At 39.3% G+C, this 25,801-nt stretch overlaps 1 protein-coding gene across 4 annotated transcripts in view; it reads left to right on the forward strand.

Annotated features, from left to right (window-relative positions):
* Positions 1-24,536, forward strand: part of fam91a1 (family with sequence similarity 91 member A1) — a 59,072-nt gene extending 34,536 nt beyond the window's left edge. For 3 of the 4 annotated variants that reach the window (XM_041189743.1, XM_041189745.1, XM_041189746.1), the window contains 13 exons: positions 1,680-1,795; positions 2,957-3,069; positions 3,733-3,819; positions 6,673-6,796; positions 8,399-8,547; positions 12,040-12,174; positions 12,301-12,414; positions 13,001-13,073; positions 13,248-13,400; positions 16,289-16,396; positions 17,341-17,464; positions 19,912-19,981; positions 22,046-24,536. In XM_041189743.1, the coding sequence (XP_041045677.1) occupies positions 1,680-1,795; positions 2,957-3,069; positions 3,733-3,819; positions 6,673-6,796; positions 8,399-8,547; positions 12,040-12,174; positions 12,301-12,414; positions 13,001-13,073; positions 13,248-13,400; positions 16,289-16,396; positions 17,341-17,464; positions 19,912-19,981; positions 22,046-22,225 (1,546 nt within the window). In that variant the 3' untranslated portion in view covers positions 22,226-24,536. The remainder of the gene's footprint in view (positions 1-1,679; positions 1,796-2,956; positions 3,070-3,732; positions 3,820-6,672; positions 6,797-8,398; positions 8,548-12,039; positions 12,175-12,300; positions 12,415-13,000; positions 13,074-13,247; positions 13,401-16,288; positions 16,397-17,340; positions 17,465-19,911; positions 19,982-22,045) is intronic. The other variant, XM_041189744.1, reaches the window with a different exon arrangement.
* The last annotated feature ends 1,265 nt before the right edge of the window (positions 24,537-25,801 follow it).

The raw sequence follows: 25,801 nt of genomic DNA on the forward strand, positions 1-25,801 counted from the left end.
TTTTTCCATTGGCCACAGAATGAAGAGAAAATGAAAAATTGAATTTATGGAGATACAAGAATTTGTGCCCTTTTTAGGTTTCCTAAAGTTACAGCCATTACGTATAAGTCACTTAACTAGTTTCACTGTCTTCAAACTGCTTTGCATTGCCCAGTATCTATCACGGAATTTAAGAATTGAAACAGATCATACAAACCAATCAGTCTGTGCCAATGTTTATGTTGCACACGAACCCCCTTTACTTGATTTACTCTGTCTTATCCCATCAGCATATCCATCTGTTCCTTTCTCCTGCATGCATTTATCGAGCCTTCTGTTAAATGTATTTGTGCTATTGCCTCAGCCACTTCCTGTGGCATCGAGTTCCACATTTTGGCCACCCTTTCAACAGAGAACATTTTTCTTGAATTCCATATTGGATTAATTAATGACTATCTTATATTTATGGCCCCCAGTTCTGGTCTCCTGCACAAATGGAAATATTTTCTCTGTCTAACCTTTCGAATCACTTTATAATTTCAAAGACCTCTATCTGGTTACTCTTCTGCATTTTTTATAGCAAAAAGAGCCCCAGCCTTTTCACTCATGCCTATTAGTTATAAATCTAATCATTAAAGAGCTGTACTAACATATTGCAGAGCACAGAGTTGCTCTTACGATTGTACATGTTGAAACATCATTTAATTAAAATGGCTATCACCAGACCTAGGAACTACTTTGCTTCTGAAAGGAAAGCTGCAGTCTAGAAACACTTACATCAATGACATGCAGTTGGAATGCTCTTTGCCTGTTAAGTGAAGGATATTTCGCATTAAATATCTTTATTGGTTTTTCTTGCCTTCGTAAGGATGATGCTTGCTTACATTGTTTTAAAATATGTTCCTACTTAACGCCTGAAGTTTATTCTGATGAAATTTTTTTGCTTGCACGAATATGGATTTGACAAAGGAAAACCTGGTAAGTGCTGTTTTTGGCATGTTCTGTTCACAGATCAGACTTTGCTTTATTTTGCATCTTTGAGTGTTCTAAGCTGCTGATACTATTAACTACTTACAACTAAGTGATCCGTGTGTGTTTGATATATAAATGAAAATGGAATGTTATATCAGCTAATGTTTTTCAGGTGTCTGAAAGAAATGGGTTTAATGTATTGCTGTTGGAACCCAGTTCACAGTGCTTTTGATATGTTTAGTACACTTAAGTGTTCAAAGTACTTAAAGTTCTTCATTTCTCAGCCTTGGTTATCTTTGAAAAGTCCTATCTCTTTTCTCCTGCCCGGGATCTTCCCTGTTCTCTTGCTCCTGTCTTCCTCTTCCTATTCTGCTTTTCTCAGCTTTGCCTGTAAATTTTGTACAGATCTTCGTTAGAATATAGTGTCTGTATTGCACCTCCCAGCCGTACTTTTGGAGTATGAAGTGCAGCACATATGAATAACTATTGTTTCAAACCAGTGCTTAGCTCTTATTGTCACTGGAAATGAGATGCAAAAAAGGATCAGATTTCTAATAATCAGTTACTACAGTGAACTTCCATAAAACAGCCTGCACAGTTTCTATCATGTACTTTCTTCAATGAAATAACGTTCTTTAAAGTTGAACATATAACAAATTCCATACGTGCGACTTTGTGGTTGTTTAAGTAGAACACCACCCAAAGCTGTACTTTGTTGCTTCATACAGGTGTGCAATGGATCCACAGAAGATGCTGCTCTCATGGGATGGGAATGAAAGCCGGAGCCCTGTGCACGATATAACGTCAACAACAGACACTGATGCAGCTAGTCAAGATGATGTAGGTTAGTGCATGACTCTTGAGTTAGTTTTATCAAATTTACAAAGTGTGCTACTGAATAATGTTTATTCATTAGGTAACTTATTTGATAATTGTCAAAAAATGTATGTAGTGACTTGACCTAAAAGAAAATTTTGCAATTAAAGACAAAGGATGTTTGCACTGTAAACACATAGTCCTACCTACACCCACCCTATGGACTGAAGCAGTTCAAGAAGGTGACTCACCACCATCTTCTCAAGGCTAATTCAGGATGGGCAGTAAATGCTGGCCTTGCCAGTGACACTTACATCCTACAGATGAATTTTTCTTTTACAAAGTGTCCTTCTAATCTTCTGGGTTTTTCAAGCTTTCAAACGCTTTACCTTAAAGCGAAGACCAAAAAAAGTCTGAAATAAATTTTGTGATGTAGTACAGTTGGCAATTGCTGGGCTATGTTAGCGTAGTGGTTATGTTACTGGACTAATGATCTGGACACATGAGCTTAAAACCCATTGCAGCAGCTGTAAAGAATTTAAATTCAGTTAATTAAACAAACCTGGAATTTTGAAAAAGAAGCTAACATCAGTAATGATGACTATGTAACCATGGATTGTCATAAAAACCATCTGATTTATTAATGGTATGTTAATTTTGTTTTTAAGGTACGCAAGTGAAGGGCATTATTTAATTAATCACTTAGAGCTGCATAAATTATACTGTATTCTGTGAATAAATCTATTATCAAGTATCAGCAAGAAAAGTATTAGTGTCTAGTTTCATACTTCACCAATTAGGGTTGTGATGACATGATTCTCTCGTGTTGTTTGGGAGTGGGGGGAATGGGGGGAGATCTGCCGTCCTTGTCTGGAGTGGCCTATAGGTGACTCCAGATCCACTTCAATGTGGTTGGCACTTAACTGCTCTCTGAAATGGCCTAGCAAGCCACCCAGTTGTCAAGAAAGCCACTCACCTCCAACTTCTCAAGGGCAATTGGGGATGGACAATAATTGCTGCCTTTGCAAGCAACACCCACATTTCATGAATGAATTAAATAAAAGTACCATAGCTTGTGGCCTTTGTGGATCAGTGCTAGTAGGTCACTCTAGTATTTTCCTAGCTTTTTTTTCATTTGCTTATAACTTTAACTTCAGATTTAAGGTATCATTATTGTCTTGATTTTTAGCTGACTCTGCCAGCGTCAACAGTCTGAGTATGCCCAGTGGACACACTAAGCGAATTGCCTTCCTGTTTGATTCAACCCTTACAGCATTCCTAATGATGGGAAACCTTTCACCGGTAAAGGCTTCTTACATCTTTCTTTCATAGTGTATTGTGATTAGCACTATTGTATATAAGAAAGACTTGCAATTTAACAGTGCCTTTCAGAGCATCTCAAAGTGTTTTACAGCCAGCAAAGTACTTCTGAAGTGCAGTCGCTTGTAATGTGGGAAGTGTGGCAGCCAATTTACACAGCAAGCTCCCACAAACAGCAATGTGATAATGACCAGATAATCTGCCTAAATGATGTTGATTGAAGGATAAATATTGTCCAGGGCACTGGGGACACCTCCCCTGCTCTTCTTCGAAATAGCGCCATGAGATATTTTACAGAAGAATAAGAATTTGATACAGCATAATAATGTACATGTGAAATTGCAGAGTTGTAATTCAAATCTAAGAAAATGATAGGAAAAATAACCAAGTGTCATAGTTCAACAATGATATATTTGTTGTATAGTGCTACTGTTGCTTAGGTATGTGAAATTTTGCATCAGAAGTAATGTTGCAGATGCTAAATAGCATGAACTAGCCTTTAATACAGCTTTAGAAACATTGGGTAAACTTTGCACCAGTTTCTATACAGCATTACTGCAAACGCTTGACTTGTTTTTAATGTTAATTGTTTGTCTCTGTTTTGTGTCAGTTTTGTTCATGTTTCATTGTTTTTTTCCCCTACAGAACCTAAAGAGCCATGCTGTCACAATGTTTGAAGTTGGGAAGTTATCAGATGAGTCACTGGACAGCTTCCTTGTCGAACTCGAGAAGGTGAGGTTACTGTTATTGGGGAGAGGTTGCTGCAATTAGCTTTGAAGCATCTGTAGGTCACCAGATGTTCAAAATGAAGAAGTACGTTAAAATTCTGAGGTGTTTTGATAGAGCAAATGAGAAACTGGCTCCCATAGCAGGAGAATCAGTTATGAAAGGACACAGATTAGAATAAAAGAATCATAGAATCTTTTATTCTATTCTAAGGACACAGAATTAAGGTAATTGGCAAAAGAGCCTTGGGGATGAGAGGCAACATTTTTATGTCACAAGTTAAAATCTGGAATGTGCTATCTGAAAGGATGGTGGAAGCAGCTTCATAAGTAACTTGTGTTAATTTTATGTTAACTGTTTAATTTTATTAATTATTGTGGGACTAACTGGGCTTCACTTGACACAGATTAAAACTTGTGTTTTCAAATTATGTCTTGGTCACTTTACTGTGGTTAAACATTAAGACATAATTGTTATAGGTTTCATTTCCCTTAACGTGGCTTTGTCAATTCTGGAGTGATAGGATTGAAATGCCATGTAATTCTTTATAAAGTTGATCAGCAAATATTGAAATTCATTGTAGCATACACCCTACAAGCTGGACACAGTTTGATTATGCTGCATTACTGTGTCACTGTGCTCCTAAGTGAACAGCTAGTAGTAGAACATTGCTTGAAATCGGTGGAGCTTTTACACTGGTCAACAGAGTGGATTAAGTAATTCAATTAATTCCACTTTAAGGAGGTGCAGAAGCTTATTGAATTTCTTGAAATAGCTGGTGTGTTTAATGTGTTGTAAACAGGTCCTTTGCAATTGACTTCCATGGTGATGGGGAATTGCATTAGGAGGTGTATGCTTGTAATGTTTACCTCTGTACATATAATGTAAAGATTAGATCCAGTTCTATCCTTCAACTGCTTTCCTGGTTTGGGACAACTCAAAAAGGAAATTGGGTAAATACTTGAAAAATTTACAAGGCTATGAAGAAAGAGAAGGAGGAATGAGACTGATTGTGCCTGTGCCGGCACTTTGAAAGAGCTATGCAGTGGGCTGAGTGGCCTGAATTTCGATCCACAAGCAATACAAAATATAACTTTGGTTTCCTGGTTGGTAGAGAACAGAAGAGACTAAAGTATTAAATGGAAGTAACTGACTTTCTAGTTAGTTAAATGTTATTTCTGAGAGGTTTTACAAATCACTATTAAAACTTAAATTCTTCATTGGAAAAGTTCTTAAGTTTTTAGATGTAGCACCTCCATACAGAGCTCAATATTATCAACTCTGTATTATAATACACTGTACAAGTTTGATTATGATAAAGCAGTTTCCTCTGCTTTATCAAGGCTGCTTTGTCATTAACACAAATTATCTAATAGGCACAGCTGTGCAGCAAAATTGAGAGTTGCCAAATAAAGACACTCTCAATCCTGCCATGCTGCTCAGCCGAAAATTGTATGACACGTTTTGTCAGCTCTACTGTGTTTATGTAGACTGAATAACAACAACTTACCACTGTACAGCCCCTTCAACATTGTTAGACATCCCAAGGTGCTTCACAGGAGCATCATCAGACATAAATTTCAAACTAAGCCACATCAAGAAACATTAGGACAGCCTGGTCAAAGAGGAAGGTTCTAAGGGGCATCTTCAAGGAGGAGAGAGTTGGAAAGGTTTATGGAGGGAATCTTGGAGCTGAGAATCTGAAAGTGCATCTGCTAGTGGTGGAGTGAAGTGGGTGTTCAAGGGGTCCGAATCTGAGGAATGCAGCTATCCTGTAGGCTTGTATGGCTAGAGGAGGTTACAGTGAAGAGGAAGCAAGACCATGGAGAGCCATCAACATACCATAAAGGAGAGGCAGGACCATTAAAAACCGTGCCCTACATCTAGTGAACAAATGTAATCTCAACCAGTAGTTTCCCACCCCACCCTTCAAGCTGGGTGCAGTCTGATTGTGCTGCATTGCTGTGTCACTGTGCTCCTAGGTGAACAGTTAGTTGTAGAACATTGCCTGAAATCAGCGGAGCTTTTATACGGTCAACGAAGTGGCTTAAGTATTTCAGTTAATTGCACTTTAAGGAGGTGAAGAAGCTTATTGAATTTCATGAAATAGCTGGCATGTTTAATGTGTTACAAATAGGGCCTTTGCAATTGACTTCCGTTGTGATGGGAAATTGTCTTGCGTAAGCAGTTGCCCAGCACTTGCACGGGCAATATATGCGGCAGCAACTGTACTTGAATTTTCATGATGTGTTTACTTTTATTGACGACCAAGGAAGGAGTAATGATTTGCAAACCTCAAAGCATCAGTTTAAAAACAAATCATGTAATTTCCTGTGATGATATTGGAACTTGATTTTATTGAAACGTATAAGATTCAGAGGGGGCTCGACAGAATAGATGCAGAGAGGATGTTTCCTCTCATGGGGGAATCTAGAATTAGGGGGCATGGTTTCAAAATAAGGGGACTCCCATTTAAGACAGAGGTAAGAAATTTCCTCTCTCAGAGGGCCTTTAGTGTTTGGAATTCTCTTCCCCAGACACCAATGGAGGCTGGGTCTGAATATATTCGAGGCTGAGTTAGATTTTTAATTGACAAGGGAGTCGTGTGTTATGGGGGGGAGGGTGGGGCAGCGCAGGCAGGAAAGTGGAGATGAGGCCACATTCAGATCAGCCACAAACCTTTTGAATGGCAGAGCAGGCTTGAAGGGTTGAATGGCCTACTTCTATTCCCTATTCCACTCCTGAAAACCAAGAGGTTCTGATTGTTACCACACTTTTAAGTATAAGCATTTCATTTTAAATACTTTTGTTTCAATGCAGTTTAGAGTCTCAAAGTAATCAGAGTGTTCAATATTAAAGGTTCAAAACACTGGTGAGGGGGAAGCCCAGAGGTACTTTGATCATGCACTAACTCTGAGAAACACTATACTCTTCCTGCGACATAATAAAGAGCTGGTTGCAGATGATGAACAACCAAACAATGGTAAGATTTATACTTTGTTGAAAATAATTGCTCAAAGTTATTTTTTTTTTCCAAATTATGCCTTGGTCACTTTACTGTGGTTAAACATTAAGACATAACTGTTATAGGTTTCATTTTCCTTAATTGTCACTTTATCATTTTTGGAAAGATAGGATTGAAAAGCCATGTAATTCTCTACAAAGTTAATCAGCAAATATTGAATTCCATTGTAGCATGCTTTAAAATAGGGACTGGTACGATTCATGCCAGGCAAGTATTGTAGGTTGTTAAGTAAAGACTTGCGTTTAAGTTGCACTGCTCAGATTGGTAGCATGTCAGTGCTTTACAGGGAGACGAACGTGGGTATTGGGTGGGGGTGAAAGAATGGGTAGTGCAGGGTTGTGACCGCTGTTGAAGAATAAAACCTTTCACTAGGCTTTCAAAAGCAGGGAAGAGGGGTTTGGAATGGGTGTTTGAGAGCAGGGTCATAATGGGTAAAAGAAGTGGCCCTTGTTAATGGAACAAAGAGGATGGGGGGCGGGAGCTTTTTTTAATATATTTGTTTCTGGGATGTGGGATCTGGGATCTCTGGCAAGGCCAGCATTTGTTGCCCATCCCTAATTGCCTTTATGAGCAGTTAAGAGTCAACCACATTGCTGTAGGCCAGACCAGGTGCGGACAGCAGATTTCCTTCCCTTTTAAAATTTTTTTGACAGCTGATAATTTTTTCATAGTTACCATTGCAGAGACTAACTTGCAATTCCACATTGTTTTTTTAAATTGAATTTAAATTCGACCAGCTGTCTTGGTGGGATTTGAACCCCTGTCCCAGGGCATTAGCTTGGATGTTTGGATTATGAGTTCAGTGATGTCACCGCTTATGCCACCATCTCCCCTATCTGAGTATCTGAGGAGCAAAGGGTGCAAATGGGGGAGAACAGTTCCAGGTGGTCACTAGGATAGGAGGGGTGAGGATATGGTAGCATTGTAGATAAGAACGAAGATGCTGAAGCTGGTCCTTAGTGACAAGCTGAGCCATTGGAACTTGACAAGGGGGAAGAGGAGAGTGGCTTTAATAACAAGGACATGGACAGTAGTATTTTGAATGCGATGCAGTTTATGGAGGATTAAAAGTGACTGAGCATTATTTCCACATTAGTTAATGGTTTAATAGATTAACAGATTAGTTAATATGATGAAGTCCCAGAAGAAACGGCCCTTTTTTGACTGGCAGAAACTTGACCAATCAATTTTATGCTGCAAGCAAAAGAGCATTGTAATAAAAAGTGTTAATTGATTGAAGAACATTGTTTAAATGAGTTGTTACTTTTTAGATTGTCTAATTTTCATTCCTCCCAAATTGAGGTTGGGAATGCTCAGCACTATATTTTCTGATTCTTTTAAGCTTTGCTGGAAGTATCAAAAGTAATATAAATACAAGGTATATATATGCTTGTTATACTGAAAAATCCTATTTTTAAAAAAAAAGACAACCATTAATTAAATTCTTTGGAAATGATCTTCCCTGGCACCAATACAGAATGTATAATGTGCCTTTTTTCCCCCACAAAAAGTGGCTCTGTGAATTAGATTTTACTTTCTGATGAGATTGTTCTGTTTCAGGCTTTCCATTAGATCTATTGCGTTGCGAGAGCTTGTTGGGGTTGGATCCTGCAACTTGCAGCAGAGTCCTGAACAAGAATTATACTCTGTTGGTCTCCATGGCACCACTTAGCAATGAAATCCGACCAATAAGCAGCTGTACACCACAGGTAAGCACATGAGTTACGGAATGATCTTCCGATATGACCTTTCGTACTTCTAGATCCGCTAGGGAGTATCGCTAATTAGACAGCTCTTTCAGAAGAACCAGCACAGGCCGAATAGCCAACTCCTGTGCTGCATAATTCCATGATGTGTGGTTGAAATAGTGGAAGAAGCAGATTGAGTTCAAATGGGAATTGGATACGTACTTCAAAAGTAAGCTTTGCAGGAGGAAGAGCATTGGGTGGTTTTAGGATTCTGTCAATTAGTTAACCCTGCTGTTAGCCTAATTACTGAATAGTAATATAGCCATTATATAGAAATATAACCATCTATAACCACTGCATGTTGAAGCTATCGCCAGCTGCGTACCTATAGATTGCAGAGATGAGTGCCAGTTCTAAAGATCTGGTGGGAAAGCCGGTGTATGCGTATGACAGCTTCAACATGCATCATTTGGTGGCCTCATATACAGGTTGCAGATGCTCAGCTACGCACAATGCACAAAACACCACCAGAGTTCTAATATTTTTGCTTTGTTCTATTGTATCCCAGTAAAATATGACTAATTACAGCCCACAATACAAACTGAACATCACAGTAAGAATGAATGTTTTTGTTGCACACCAAATGGTAAATGCTAAGCTACTCAAATCCCAGGGAGAAACTTGAAACAACTGACGTAACTATTTTGCAATTTGTATTTTTATTTCGAGGTATGTGCCTTGAATTCAGTAGTAATAAGTCCACCGAGTCTTAGAGGTTTTCTTCACAAAACTAAATTAAACATTTATTAATAAAATAAATAATTTTAAGCACATACATAGGTCTACAAATTACTACTATAACTCCTAGCTTCCCTAATTACTCTGACTCCCAGTTATACCCCTGTTAAGGTAACAGTAAAAACAAAATAGATTTTAACAGATTCAGGCAAAGCTCGCAACCCTGGATAGGGATATTCACTGTGAATTCTCTTAGCTTTGATTCCTATAGGTAACAGCTTGGTACATAAGAGGCTGGAGGGTTTTCACATTTGTTAGATCTTAGAATGTCTTCTGCTTATACATAGCCTCTTCTCCTTTATACATATGTTCTCCTTTGAATGCAAATTTCATTGTTTCAATATACCTTTGGACTTTACCTTTCTAATAATAAAAATTTTCATAGTGCCAGTTTTATCAGTAAGTTTTGGGAAAAATAAACACACAGTTTGGCTGCTTCTGGCTAAGTGTAACATTTCACCCTCTCTTTTGAAATTCAAATGACCCCTCTGGTTTATCCAAAAATTTAAATTTTCCTTTACACTTCACATTCTAAAACCTCAGCCATGTTTACTTACTTAGCATTTCAAACCTTGCTTCTCTTCTGATACATCAAAGCCTTCAGACCAGCTGTCTTTAATTCAATTAAGTCCCCCCCCCACACACACACACACACACACACACACACACACACACAAACTATCCAGACCCCACTATTCCTACTTTACAATAAATCCCAGTAATGAAATGAAAATTATTATATTTTTATGATGATGTCCAGAATCTCCATCCACTTCTCTCTCTATCAATGCACATTTTTGTTTGCTCTATGGGAGCTGCTGAAGTTTAGAAAAGATGTGATTAGCTACAATGAAACATTAATAACAAATGGAAGACCAGAAATGATTAAAAGCAAAGTACTGTGGATGCTGGAAATCTTAAACAAAAACAGAAAATGCTGGAAAAACTCAGCAGATCTAAAAGCTTCCTTGGAGAAAAAGACAGAGTTAACAGTTTCGAGTCCATATGACTTCTTCAGAGCTCTGAAGAAGATTCATATGTACTTGAAACGTTAACCAGAAATGAGTAGTTGAGTGAGGGAGACTGAAAGATTTAATTTGTTTTGTTCGTTTAAGACATGCTTTAAGTACGAATCATTTTTTATTTATTTACATTTAATGTTTCTAAATGTACAGTGAAACCCTCTCTTTGATTTCATATTAATTTTGACTATGTTTCCACCAATTTCTAACTGCCTGGCAAAAATGTCCTTATAAAATCTGATTCAGGTTTCTCCGATATGTACCATTGTGAGGTATACTGGTGATTACAGTATACCTGAAACCTAACAGATTCTGTCATCAGTGCAATGACTGGTCATCAGCTTTCTTTGGCTGTAATCACTTAATTTCAGATAACCTTGCATATACTTTGCATTCGCAATCTGATGTTATACTGTGCCTAGAACTATAGCTGTGATAGGCTTGCAGTTTCTACTTCTGTCTGGATCAAACACAAATTAACCATTCTTATACTTTCTGACCATGCATTCTTAAACATTTTCTCAACTTTGAAAATTTATTTGGATTTTTCTAGCTTCTTGAAAACTTCCTGAAACACTCAAGGACTTTTGAGCCTCGAGAAAGCTGAAGTCACATGATCACTTTCAAACGTGTCAATGAGCAGACAATATGTATAAGATTATAATTATCAGACATTAATTGGTTTTGCAAAAACTACACTTTCAATTCTTTCTTTTCTCCTTTCCTCCCCCCCTCCCCCCAAGTATTTAAATAATTGAGAGCAGGCAGCAAACTCACATTTCCCCGCCCCCTCCCCCGTTTCTCTCTCTCTCCCTCTCCCTCCCTTTCTCCTCTTTTCCCTCTCTCTCTTTCTCCCCCCCACCGCCTTTTTCCTTCCCCAGCCCCAAGTGTTTGTATATGTAAATATAATTTAAGGCACACTTAAAAATGTTTTACAGATACAATATACAAATAGTATACACTTATGTTTTGTCTGAAAAGAGATGAATAGGCTGCCAAAAGGGTATAAAAACATCTGCATTACTTATTTTGTCCATTGCAAAATCCAGCTATAATCCTCTTTTGCAGCTTAAAAGCTTCTTTGGATATGTCTCCAGTGAGTCAAAGTATAAACATATTAAGGAATGGAGTGTTAGCATTTTTATTGCATGTAACTTGCAGACTGCAATGAGGCAGAGAATCTTGTGGGGTCAACAAAAGGAAGTCACAGACTCTGGAACTACTGAATTATTCATCTTATCCAATGAGGCGCGATTCTGAACAGGCTACCTTATTTTTAAAGGCCTTTTAATGCAACGTATATCAATTCTTGGAAGTAGGTCTTTTAACAAAAATCTGGTCTTTAAATGCCCGTCAGTGCAAATGCCTTTGCTAGGAGTTTGTGAACGGTCGAATTACCGATTTGTTAGGTTTTATTCAGCTGTGTCTAATTAGTTATAACTTGCTGGAGTTGAAACGAATACCATAAGATGGCCCCTATTGATATTTTATACAGGCGTCTCAGTGCCTTGAACGTAAAATAAAAACTGTAACATGAAATATTACTGAAACTACACAGTAAGCTATTCAGCCTCTGAAAGAAAAAGATATATTAATAATCCACATGTGATTTATATTTTTTATATGACTAAATAATTTAGTGTACATCACTCATTTAATAAATCAATTTTTTTTTGTTATTCAAAACAATTAGCACATAGGACCAGCCATCCCAGAGGTTAGTTCAATCTGGTTTAAACTTTATATCTATCATATTACTGGACAAGGACCCCCATCATTGCTACTTTCAAAAGGATCAAGGCTCAGAAAACTTCCAGAAATTTTTCAGGTATTTTGAGAAATCAACCTTTCATAACTTTTTCCTGTTTAAGTATGTGAAGTTCACTCATTACTGTGCTGCGTCAGAACCATTGATTAAAAACGCACTGTTGTTTTCTTCCGGTTATTTCCTCAGAGCTATGATCGATTACTTATAACCTCTTGGGGACATGATCCTGGTGTTGTTCCCACTTCAAATGTGCTCAGCATGCTGAATGATGCACTGACGCATTCAGCTGTATTAATACAGGTAAAAACATTTGACTCAATCTTCCGTCAATCAAGCATCTTGCCTACTGACCTGCTTTGTTAGAAAACTTGTGATCCAACCCAGGGAAAGGTGCTGGGTTTTTTTTTTTGATGTTCAGTTAATGACAGTGGTGCCAGTAATCTAACAATACTGATGTGTACTTGCAGTAAGTACGTGGCTTTATAGAGGGCGTTTTACAAAGGGTTTCTATTAATCTTGTGAACAGACTTTAGTGCGTGTCTTCAGAAGGCTTGAGACTGTTGCGTCCAGTTGGAAGAAAATTTGGTATCTAGATGTCGAGACACAAAGTTTGTGATAGCTTGAGGGATAATCTTAGTTATGTATTTTTTTTATTCCAAAGCAAGCAGATTTAAGAAATTACTTGATGTATTTTTAGAGTGCTGTTCTATCCTACAAGATTGTATAATTAGATCACACACTACAGTTTTTTCCAAGCATCTGAAATAGCTTTTATGATTCAACTCCTCTGTAATGTGATTCAGTTTAACTCCCACTAAGGTTGGATTGCTATGCTACCAGTACTGTATAATTTCAATAAAATGGACTAATATGTGATTGTTCATAGGGTTATGGTATCCACGGTGATGGTGAAACTGCTTATGTTCCATTTCCCTTTGATGAAGCAGAGATGAAAGGAGGTGAGCATTTCTCGTACCTTCCATTATCAATTCTGATTAAAGTATGCATGCACTGCTGGAAAATACTTGCAAGGTGTCTGATCAACTTTTTTACTTCGGATCAACTTCTACGCATGACTCTCTGTTTTAAGATGCACTTTAGCCAAGTAATGCTTTATCTTGGATTTGCTGCAGAATTCTCCCGGAGTAACATGTGTGCTCACCGAGCTTTGAAAGTGTTGAAGGCGAAAGTGGATCTGGACCATTTGTGTGGTTTTGTGAATATGCTGAACCCTCGTGTTCAGCGCACCAATGGAAGGCATCCTAATGAAGACTTGGATGAGAAAGGTACGCAATCACCAGCTTAGTATGATCAAAACTACATCGGAAATGAACTTGTGCACCAATTTGTTTTAAGTCAGAGAAAGCACTGAGATAGTTTAATCCATTTTAAAAGTTTTGTGATATTGTTGGAAAATAGCGCATTAATAAAATGTTTTGGTGTGAATAGAACATAAGAAATAGGAACAGGAGTAGACCATTCGTCCCCTCGAGCCTGCTCCGCCATGCAATAAGATCATGGCTGATCATCTCGGAATGTGAATGTGGAACTCGGGGCCACATACATAGAATTTGCAGCACAGAAACAGGCCATTCGGCCTAACTGGACCATGTCTGTGTTTAAACTCCACACCTCTCTTTCTTCACCTGACCATAACTGCATATTCCTCTTCCCTTCTCCCCCTCAGGTACTTAGCTTCCCCTTAAAGAAAGACTTGCATTGCTTTAGGGTCTTTCATGATCCCAGGACATTCCGTAGCACTCTATAATTGCTGAAGTACTTTCAAAGTATGGTCAGTCTTGTAACATAGGAAATGTGGCAGCCAGTTTGTGCCTAGCAAGCTCCCACACACAACAGAGATAACCTGTTTTTAGTCATTAGTTGAGGGATAAATATTGCCCTGGACACGAGGGAAAAATTCTTTGAAGAGGATGCTTTTCTTCAAGATATGCCATGGGAATTTTTAAGCCCACCTGATAGGGCAGAAAGGGGCGTTGAGTTAATATCTGATCCGAAAATGGCATCTCCGATGGTGCAGCACTCCCCCAGTACTGTACTGGGTTTGTGCCCAAGCCTCTGGAGTGAGACTTGAACCCACAACCTTCTGACTGAGAGTGCTGCCCACAGGGCCTTGACAGGCTTCTTAAAGGCATTGATGCTAACGGCCTCAACAACCGCCACGTGGTTGCAAATTCCACACGATAACCACTTTCTTGGTAAAGAGCGGAGTGATCAAGGTGAATAGCTTGGATGCATTTAAGAAGAATCTAGTTAAGTACATGAGAGAGAGAGAGAAATTGTGTAGGGCGTGTTGATAGGATGAGATAAATTAAAGTAGGCTTGTGTGAAGCACAACCTCTGGTGTACCAGCCAGACTAAACTATGCTGTAATTCTGTGCATTTTATTTACACATCCATATTATAAAATCTCTGCCATCAATGCACGGGCTCTTATCTTCAGCCTTCCTGCTGAAGAACTTTGCCTTGACGATGCCTGGCTGTTTTGGCAGTCTTCCTTTGCCCAGGACTTTATAGTAACCAGCATGCACAACATCAGTAACAGGTGCTGGCCCTTCAGGTTTCTTGGCATAGTTTAATCTGGTCTGTTCACTGACCAGCGTCCACAGTTTATCCAGATTTATGGTCGGACAGAACGACTGATTCTTCTTTAGACGGTCATTTAACGTATGTTGATTTAACAATGGACTTTGTGGCCAGATGCAGCAGTCACAGCCAGCAAAATCCATCTGACAGATAATTAAATCATTGAAGAAGTTCACAGTTCAATGTAAAACCCTGATTACAAAACTCTTCAGATTATCATGATGTGAATTACCTGAGTTTTATATCCTTTAAATTACTTCAATGGATTACAACAGACTTAACTATTTAACATTATTATGATCTCAGTTAAGCTGGGCTCACAACTAACCAGCTTATTGACGGCTGATGCCAAAACAGAGTCAAGGTGTGCGATGTAGGCATGGGTGTTTTGAAGATCTTTAGATCTCCTATTGAGCAAAGAACTGTAAGCAGTCTGTGTGTCTGGTTGCTTTCCTTAATATATTGAAGTTGCTGGTGAGCAACTTTTTCCTAAATACTAATCTCCTGCTTTTTTAGTTATCTAAATTGCCCTGCTGAAATCTGATTTTGGCAGTGTTGTACTTCAGGTGTCTTGAATGTTGTCAGCCATGGCTCAATGGGTAACACTCTTGCCTCCGAGTCAGAAAGTTGAGGGGTCAAGTCCTACTCCAGGGACTTGAATACAATATATCAGCTGACACACAGAATGAGAGGATGGGGAGACGGTGGTCTAGTGATGTCACTAGCAAGCTAGAGGCTCAGGCTAATGCCTTCAGGACATGGGTTCAAATGGCAGCTGGTAGAATTTGAATTCAACGACTAAATCTGGAATATAAAGTTAGTGTCAGTAATGGTGACCATGATAACTGTCAGCAATTGTAAAAACCCATCTGGTTCACTAATGTCCTATAGGGAAGGAAATCTGCCAACCTCATCTGGTCTGGCCTACATGTGACTCCAGACCCACAACAATGTGGTGGACTCTTAACTGCCCTCTGAAATGACCTAGCAAGCCACTTATTTCAAGGGCAATTAGTGATGAGCAACAAATGCTGGCCTTGCCAGCGATCCCCACATCCATGAAAGAATAAAGAACTCCCAATGCAGTGCTGAAGGTACTGTTGGAGATGCCGTATTTCAGATGAGATACTAAATTGAATCTTGCCTGTCTCCTTGGGTGGATGTAAAAGATCCCATAGCTACTATTTCAAAGAAAAAGATGGGAATTCTCCTCCGTCAATCAACGTCACCAAAGCAGACTATCTGGTCATTATAATTTGCTGTTTGTGGGAGCTTGCTTTGTAATAATTGACTGTAAAATGTTTTGGGATCTCCTGGGAAGCCGTAAAAGGCACTATATAAATGTAAAGTTTTTTCCCTCTTTAAGTTAGATTTTTTTTTAATGTTTACCTTGATCCCACAAAATGCACTTTGGAACCTCAAAACTCTCCCACCCTACTCCGTTACTGGATGTTCTCATCTCCAGAAAGATATTTGCTTAGCGGAGCTGTTTTCACACTCTAAATTAACTAGAAACTGCCATAAATAATGTTCTTATCAAACATATGGTGTGAATTGAAATATTTTGCAGAAGAATTTGAATCCCCACCTGGATCTGATGCTCAAGGTAGTACTGAATCCTTTGAGTTGGTAACAGATGAGCCCATGGCTGACACTGTGCCCAAAAGAATTGCCGAAGGTAAATAAAATTATTGTAGTCGCTTGGTAGTACAGAATGTGAGTGTTTCTGAAAAAAGAGACATGCTGTCAAAGCTTTTGGTCTGGAACTCCCCACCTTACAGCACTGCGGGAGCACCTTCACCACACAGGCTGTAGTAGTTCAAGGAAGGGGCTCACCACCTGAAGGGTAACTAAGGATGGGCAATAAATGCTGGACTTCCCATTGACAACCCACATCATGAGAATTAATGTTATATTTTAAAAAATTGGGCTTCCTGTTTCTCCGTGGCTACGTGAACCCTGTGATCACCTTGAGGCATACATTTCAAAATATCCCACACCTGATCCCCGGTCTGTGCTGCACAAGCAGATCTCAACCACTGGACCAGACTCTTGGTTTAGAGTTGGGAAGAATGAGCTGGCCTCTTCTAATTGCGATCCAGTGACTAACGTCTGCCTCACTATCTCTGTAATCTCCTCCAACCATACAACCCTTTGAAATTTCTGCACTCCTCCAATTCTGGCCTTTTACACATCCCCTATTTTAATTGCTCCACCATTGACATCAGCTATCTAGACCCCATGATTTAAAATTCCCTCCTTACATCTCTCTTCATCTCCATCTCTTCCAGTTTGAAGATGCCCTTAAAAGCTTGCCTCTTTGACCAAGTTTTTGGCAACCTGTCCTACTATCTTAAGTTGCTAGGTGTTAAATTTTGTCCGATAATCGCTCCTGCAAAGCTCCTTGGGATGTTTGAAGACATCAAGGGTGGTGTAAAGATGCAAGTTGTTGTTGTATGTGAGTTGGCTGTGGTGCCCCACAGGTCAAATAGCCCTTGCCACCTATAGTCGTGACTTGTATGTATCAAATTTGCCTTTTTGGGCAAGGCACCCATAGGATGAGGAAAAGAGAGAACAGGAAAATGTTGGTGTCCTGATTTTTGCAACGTTCTAATTTTCCAGCCTCCGTAACAGAACAGGATTGGATTCCTCTGGAGCTCTGCTTCGGGATTCCGCTCTTCGTTTCAGAGCTGAACAGGAGTGTCTGTCAGAAAATTGCCACACATCAATTATGTGGGAAGAAAAGGTAAATATTGTCTCAGGCTTTGCACATTAAGTTTATTATTGCCTTTGCAATAATAACACAGCTCTAGTTGCTATGTCACAGGAGGAGGCCACTCAACCCATCATGCCTGCACCGGCTTCCTAAAAGACCTACCAATTAGCCCCACTCCCCTACTCTTCCTCTATAGCCCTCCAATCTTTTTTTTCCTTCCGAAGTTGAGATCCAATTTCCTTTTGAAAGTTACTATTGAACCTGCTTCCACCACCCTATGAAGCAGAGCATTCCCAGATCATCTGTGCCTCAGTCGGTAGCACCCTTGGGAGGTTGTGGGTTGAATTCCCGCTCTAGGACTTGAGCACAAAAGTTAAAATTGACACTGGAATGTGGGGGATGTCTTTTGGATGAGAAGTTAAACTGAGGCCCTACTAGTCCTTTCAGTGGGCGTAAAAGATTCCTTGGCACTATTTCTAAGAAGAGTTCTCTCCGGCGTCCTGGCCAATATTTATCCCTCAATTAACATCACAGAAAAAGATTACCTGGTCGTTATCATACTGCTGTTTGTGGGAACTTGCTGTGCGCAAATTGGCTGCTGCCTTTCCTACTTTACAACAGTGGCTACACTTCAAAAATACCTAATTGGCTGTAAAGCCCTCTGGTGGTCCTGCACTATAAAAATGAAAATCTTTCTTTATCACCACAGCTCAGTGAGTTTGATGGGGGGGGCGGGGCGGTGGGGTGGTGTGGTGGAAGAAATGCTTGAGATCCGTCTACCCTGACTTTTTTGCCAATTTATTAAATGTGTCAAAAACAGAATTACATGGAAAAACTCAGCAGGTCTGGCAGCATCGGTGGAGAAGAAAAGAGTTGACGTTTCGAGTCCTCATGACCCTTCAACAGAACTAGGTGAATCGAAACGTCAACTCTTTTCTTCTCCACCGATGCTGCCAGACCTGCTGAGTTTTTCCAGGTAATTCTGTTTTTGTTTTGGATTTCCAGCATCCGCAGTTTTTGTTTTTAATAAATGTGTCCTCTGGTTACAGACCTTCCTGCCAATGGAAATAGCTTCTCCTCCTCCCCTCTATCAAAATGGCACACAACTTAGAACAGTTCTGTTAAATGTCCCCTTAACCTTTTTCTGCTCTAGGGAGAAGGATCCCAGCTTCTCCAGCGCCTCTATGTAACTGAAGTCCTGTATCTCCGGAACCATTTTTAAAAATGTATACTCCGATTTCTTGTCAACCACGTATGCACATGACCGTTTTACGTTGTTACGTCCATAAAGTTGGTCTTACGAGCAGCACCTGCAGTGAGTTCAGGTAGTGGCGTCACGTTGAATAACTTTGCGCGTTCTTAACTGTGGCAGAGTTTCCATCAGATTTTTGAATGGTGATCCAATTGTTTCTGTATTTTTCTGCCATTTTTTTAAACTTCTGCACACTATGAAACAGAAGAGAAGAAAAAAAAAATCAACTAACTGATAATGGTGAATCTATGGAATTCATTGCCACAGAAGGCTGTGGAGGCCAGGACATTGAGTGTATTTAAGACCGAGATAGATAGGTTCTTGATTGGTAAGGGGATCAAAGGTTACGGGGAGAAGGCGGGAGAATGTGGTTGAGAAAGTTATCAGCCATGATTGAATGGCGGAGCAGACTCGATGGGCCGAATGGCCTAATTTCTGCTCCTATGTCTTATGGTCGTATAATCTTCTCTCAGCCCTGTATGACCAAGTGGATAAATACAGTCCTCCCCTGCTAGAAAGATACACAGGTCGGCAATGGGGCTGGAATCCTGGAGGCTGAATTCTCCAATCTGCATTGACTTTGAGCACAGCTTAGATATTGGACTTACTACCTTTAACCTAAAGTTAAATACAAATTGTTGTTGAAGGGCCCTGTTCAATCCTTTTTACACTACACCCTCTACCTTAGAATCACAAGCTAGCCAGGCTCCTGTTGATCTGCAGTGATCCCATTCTTCCACTTACAGTTTTAAATATAATTACCTGGAATCCACTTTTGGGCATTTTAGCCCTGAGAAAACGTTGGTGTGGGCAGAAGGGTATAGATGGTTTGGAAGAGGAGAACATGCAACCTTAAGGTGATCACGAATGAAGTTCAGTTCCAAGTGAGAGCAGCTAAGACTGTCGAAAAGGAAATAAATTATCATTGGAGATGCCAACTGTTTTGGGCCTGTACAAGTTAACTATTTGCGGTATTATTTTCATAGTTAACACATTGGTAGAAACCTGTCCTGAGCATTCAAAATGATCAAAACCTGCAAAAAGGTTAAAAATTCAAAATGCTGTTAATTTGCTTGGCTCAAACCGGTTTGTTTATGTTTTCCACTTTGTCACTGTAAACACAGCATTACATTATTTAATTCCCTTTCATGTTGATCTTCCTGTGCAATTGGGTGATGGATGTATTTGCAGAGAATTAATCCACTGTGTCCTGTTCTCTCTACAGCCTTCAGAAACTTTTGCATTCCAGTAGGAAACTCTCTCTGCAGGTCCTCAGCTTTGTACAGTCATTCCAGGTATAAACTACCCAAAACATTCAATGTTGTGTGCATATAAAATTGATTTTAAAAAAATGATTGGGATTAGGTGAGAAGAATGAGGCACTACCCCTTCAACGTTCAAATTCAGGATGGAAATCTATCTGTTGGCTTCAACAATCTTAAATCACTTGAGTTTGGCAGCCTAAAGTCAGCTCCTAACTTTTGTTATTGGTACGTGAGTGATAATTGGTACTAAACCGGTAATATCAAAGAATGGCTGTAGAAAATAGTGCAGGACATTGGGGCTGAGACACACTGAGGTAGAGTATAGGGAGCTTTATTCTGCATTTAATTGTGATGGGCTGGGGAGTGTGACACCGGGTACCTGAAATGAAGTTGAGTTCCATTGTCCAGCCTGAACATCCCTCACCTCAATACTTACAAAATCAATCATACAAAAGTAACACAAGTAGGACAAAGTATTACCAGCACAGCAACAGGCTATTTTGCCCAACTGGCCTGTGTTGGTGTTAATGCTCCACATGACCCTCCTGGCACCTTGCTTCATCTCACCCTATCAGTATATAAGAACGTAAGAACTAGGAGCAGGAGTAGGCAATTCAGCCCCTCGAGCCTGCCCCGCCATTCAATATGATCATGGCTGATTTAATTTCGGCCTCAACTCCAATTTCCTGCCCCCTCCCCATAACCTTTCAACCTGTTACTAATTAAAAATCTGTCTGTCTATCTCCTTAAATTTATTCAGCGTCCCAGCATCCACTGCACTCTGAGGTAGTGAATTCCACAGACTCATGACCCTTTGAGAAAAGTAATTCCTCCTCATCTCTGATTTAAATCTACCACCCCTTAGCCTAAAACTATGGCCTCTCATTCTAGAATGCCGCACAAGGGGAAACATCCGCTCCACGTCTACTTTGTCTAACCCTCTATTCCTTTCTCTCTCATGTAGTTATTCAGTTTCCCCTTAAATACAAATATGTTATTTGCCTTAACCATTCCTTGTGATAATGAGTTCCACATTCTCACCACTCTCTGGCTAAAGAAGTTTCTCCTGAATTCTGATTTATTAGTTACTATCTTATATTTATAACTCTTACTTTTGGTCTCCTCTACAAGTGAAAATGTCTTCTCTACATCTGCCCTCTTAAACTTTTTTTAAACACTTCTTTCAGGTCACCCCTCAGCCTTCTCTTTTCTAGAGAAAAGAGCCCCAGGTTGTATAATGTAACGTACCATACTACATACTCTGTCTGTAACTTCACCTCCAAGATATGAATCCACATGACTATAAATCCATTAGACAAACTGCACACTCTTGTCTTCCTTGACTCCTCTATATTCTATCGATAATCCATCATCATTTCCTATTCTAGTTCTCGACTTTCCTCCTCTAATCAAGGATTTTAAAATCCAATCATTCAATTGGTGCATCCCGATTTACCACAGCTCTTTAAAACATTGCTGGCCTACTCTGCTATATTACTCTTGGCTGTTTCATAGGAACAGTAGAGGGCAGAAAAAAGGGCTAATGGAATTAACCTACATACGATCAACATCAGTCACTCAATCACAGGAATTGATTTCATTGTGTGTTTCAGCAATTTTGGCAACATGAGGTGATGTTTTTATTTTGTAAGTTCAAGTCCAAATGAGTGTTTCAATATATGGTGCACTTGTATGTTCGAATGTTTTATTTATTTATTGGATGATCTTTGTTAGGACAATTACTACTTATTATTTGGAGATGATGTTATGATTGTTTAGCCTCTCAAGCTTGTTCGGCCATTCGGTGAGATCAGGTTTTGTTTTATAATGCTCCCTGGAGTATTTCATTATATCAAAGGCACTATATAAATAGAAGTTGTTGCTGGTGTGTTTGTGTTGCTGGTCGTGCGTTACGATAAATGTTGGCAGCACTTGGGCAGAAACCGACCACTTGAAATATGTTTAAGTATTAAGAAAGTAACAGCTGACATAGATAAGGAAACATTGACTATAATTGATATGTTTCTGGAAAGCTGTTTGCTTTACAAAGCTAGCTTTTCCTAACTGCTGTTTTCTTGTGTGATCTGTGTTCAGGAAACTGGCAACTCAGATGGTAGTATTACAACTTTATTTACTCAATCATCATCCGCTGATGTCGGAGTCCCACTTCCAGCCAAGAATCTGATCTTCAAAGATGGCGTTTTGTCTGAATGGATTGGACGGTCTCCCTCATCTCTACGTATTGCTAGATTGCACAAGGACCAAACTAATTAAACCCTTTTGTCTTGTTAAAATACCGCTCATCTCAAGCAAGAATCAGAATAGCAGTGTCTGCCTGTCTCTGCGCCTTTTTTTCTTTCTCGCCCTTTGCCTTTCTCTATATCTCTCTCCCTTGCCTTTCTCCCTTGCCTTTCTCTGCCTCTCTGTCAGCCTTCACCTTTCTCCCTCGCCTCTTCCCTTTCTATTTTGCTCTTTCTCTCTTTTGCCATTTACTCTCGCCGTTTCCCACAGGACAGCCAAGTTTTACACGCTGATCCAAATTGATGTGGTTATATAGCACCTTAATAATGTTTTAATAAAAAAAGCCTAAGGACTCTTGTGTGATTTAAATCTCTTGTGAAAACTGCTGAAGGAGATGATCACTTGGATAACTGTAAACAGACTGGTTGCTTGTTTTGGTTTGAAGAATATCTTGGTGATTTCCCCTTAACTCCCATGTGTTGGAAAAATAACATTATTTTAAATAGGGTTGGCACAACCACTTGCCCCCTAAACCATAATATCAACACAGTGAGAAGATGAGCTTTAATATCCACTGCAACTCTGTGGAATGGTGACCAATACCTTTGCTGCAACTATTTAGGTCAGTTTTCTGCTTTTCCTCCTGCCCAGGGATGGTTGGAATCAATGTTTAGTAGCCCAGTTACAAACTGGTGAACGCTTAGTCAGGCATAAATGTTGGCCATTATCAGCACCGTGTTAACCATATGGATGAAATGGTAGATTTTTAGTTGTTCACCCTTTGAGCTGCTGAGTGGCAGCTGCTTGGGGACAAAAAATATACGTTAACATACCTCAAATCCCAAATCAAATTGAAAACTACTCCATTGCAAGTTAACAAATTGTGCACGTGACTGAAGGATAATGTTGAAATACATTTCAAGTACCACTTTAAACTTGAGTGTTATGCATGGGTACAGTTTGAGAGCAAGATCTTCATGGTACTGATTATCAGTATGTTAAAGTTTTAGCTGGTGTATAATGTGCTACAAATATTGTCTATTACATGCTGTCATAAAAATGCAGTTGAAAGGGGAAATTGTTTTTGTTTTGTGCTGCTTTAATTGAGAACAAATTTATTGACTTAAGCTGGTATGCGAGCCACTCAATGGCCACACCATCTAGCTTCATTCGTTGATGAGTCTGCCTTGATCTTGTGATTTCTGAAAGATGACAAACTGGACTCTGATATCAAGTATCAACATATCAGTTTCACTGTATTCAGACCCATGTAAAATTGTATGAAGATAAATGGAGAAAGGTCTCAATTAAGTTAAATGTACCTTTTTTAATGGTAGAAATTCTGTCTAATGTAAGGGTCTATTTTTGCATAACAGTAAATAGTTTTTACTATCGATCTGTTGTAACTTTGGCTTCAATAACAGTTGCATTGATTATTTTGTACCTTTTTTCAGGATCCCATTGCTGAAATTGATTTGGAGGGATTCTGAATTTAACAGTTTTTATTTTTAAGTTTTGCTCATTTTTTAAATTGGGAAATGGTTTGGGGCAGTGAAGTGACCAATAAAGGCTTTCTTGCAACCAACAAAACAATGTACAAACAGCAGATCTTTTTCTTTTGAAATCATTGCAAAACTGCTCTTTTATGTGCAGTTTGAGCTGCTACTTAAAAGTCAATTTCATTTTTATAAAAGTATTAAAGTATCTGATGTGCAATTGGAAGGTTCATTATCCAAGTGTCATTGGCTCATTCACTGTATATTGCCCTCATCATCTTGGTCATGATAATCTGCATCCAAGATTGTGGATAATTTGTCAAGCCAATGCCTTTTGTGGTCTGTTCTGGGAGCAGCAATGCTGTGCAGATGATGCTGAATGGCAGTGAATCAATTAAATCAATCACCATGTACTCTCTGTACTTGTTGTCTTTTTGTAATGAAATTTGTAGTGAAATTTCAAAAGTATTCCTTGTCTCATTTTCATTCTGCAGTGCCCTTCAGCCTTGAGGTGCAATGGATGCGAGAGTTATTATCTTTGCAAAAAGATTTATGAGGTGTAAGGATAGAAACCCTCTGAATAATATATATATTGATGCCTATAATGGACCGTAATGTTAGGCAATGACCATTTGTCTTTTTCTTACACTGCATACTCCTACAGATTTTCATCTTGTTTTGCAAAAGAAAAAAGTTAAGCTACTTCAGTCAGTGAGATTTGACCTCTTCAATATGGCACCTTTTTTAAATGGTGAGACTGTTGATTCATGTTAAAGGCTAATATCTTTGGACATTTATTATACATATTATCTTGGAAGAATATAGCCAATAAATGTTAACAAGATTTTCATGTTTTTCCACCTTTATTTTCATGCCTAGTGTACCTGAAGTGGCTCACAGAACTGTACTGATTTGTCGCATTCTCAGGTTAAATATTATTGCTGTGGCGGGGTTACTGTTTTGAAAGTATAGCTTTGTATCTTCATAGTATTCCAGCTATGCTCTCATCATTGCCTACTTTTAATCCATTTAATTTGTACCTTGATATGAAGGTATTGGAACAGGGGATTTAGGACTTGGGAGCAGGAGTAGGCCATTCAGCCCTTCAAGCCTGCTCCACCATTCAATGAGTTCATAGCTGATCTGGCTGTGGTCTCAATTCCTATTTCCTGTCTGACCCCCATAACCCTTGACTCCCTTGTCTATCAAAAATATATCTAACTCAGTGACCCAGCCCCCACTGCTCTCTGGGGAAGAGAATTCTACAAAATCATGACCCTCTGAGCAAAAAAATATTCCTCCTCATCTCAGGCTTAAAAGGGAGACCCTTTACTCTTAAACTGTGTTCACTAGTTCTAGTCTATCCCACGAGTGGAAACTCCACCCTGAAAAGTCCCTTCAGGATCTTGTACGTTTCACTAAGATCACCTCTCATTTTTCTAAATTACAATGGTTGTAGGCATAACCTGTTCAACCTTTCTTCTTAAAATATGCCCTTAATCCCAGGAATGAATCAAGTGAACCTTCTCTGCACTGCTTCTAACAATACAAGTCAGTATGTTCCAAACGTCGATTAACTTCAATAATCTGTAATCGTTGCTGATACAAACAGTGGGGGAAAATGCATGGCAAAGTACCGCTGCACGAGATCAGGCATACCTCCACCAATGGTTAGCCAGGTTGTGACTGAGAGTCAATACTGGGAGCTCCTGGCCTATGGGGTTTCCCCCATCCCATTCGCCATATCCCTTTATATCAATCGCCTTGTAAGAGGCATTCAGAACTTCCAACTGGGAGGTTGGGACCCAGTGTAGTCGGGTCTCCCATGGAGTTTGTGACCATTCCAGTGGACCTTTGCAAAACTGCAGCGGGAGTCCTCTGGAATGGGTGAAGAATTATGGCCCTAAATATCTTCTGGCTATTCATTGGATTTATAGGAGGAGGCCATTTAGCCCTTCCAGCCTGTTCCACCAATCAATTGAGATCATGGTGGATCCGTGACCTAACTCCATTTGCCCTCCCTTTTTTCCCCTATCCCTTAACACCTTTGGTTAGCAAATATTTATTTTAGATTTAAAATTAACAATTCATCTAACATCAACTGCCTTTTGCA

This window comes from Carcharodon carcharias, chromosome 6 (genome assembly GCF_017639515.1).
Source record: "Carcharodon carcharias isolate sCarCar2 chromosome 6, sCarCar2.pri, whole genome shotgun sequence".
Classification (NCBI taxonomy): Eukaryota; Metazoa; Chordata; class Chondrichthyes; order Lamniformes; family Lamnidae; genus Carcharodon; species Carcharodon carcharias.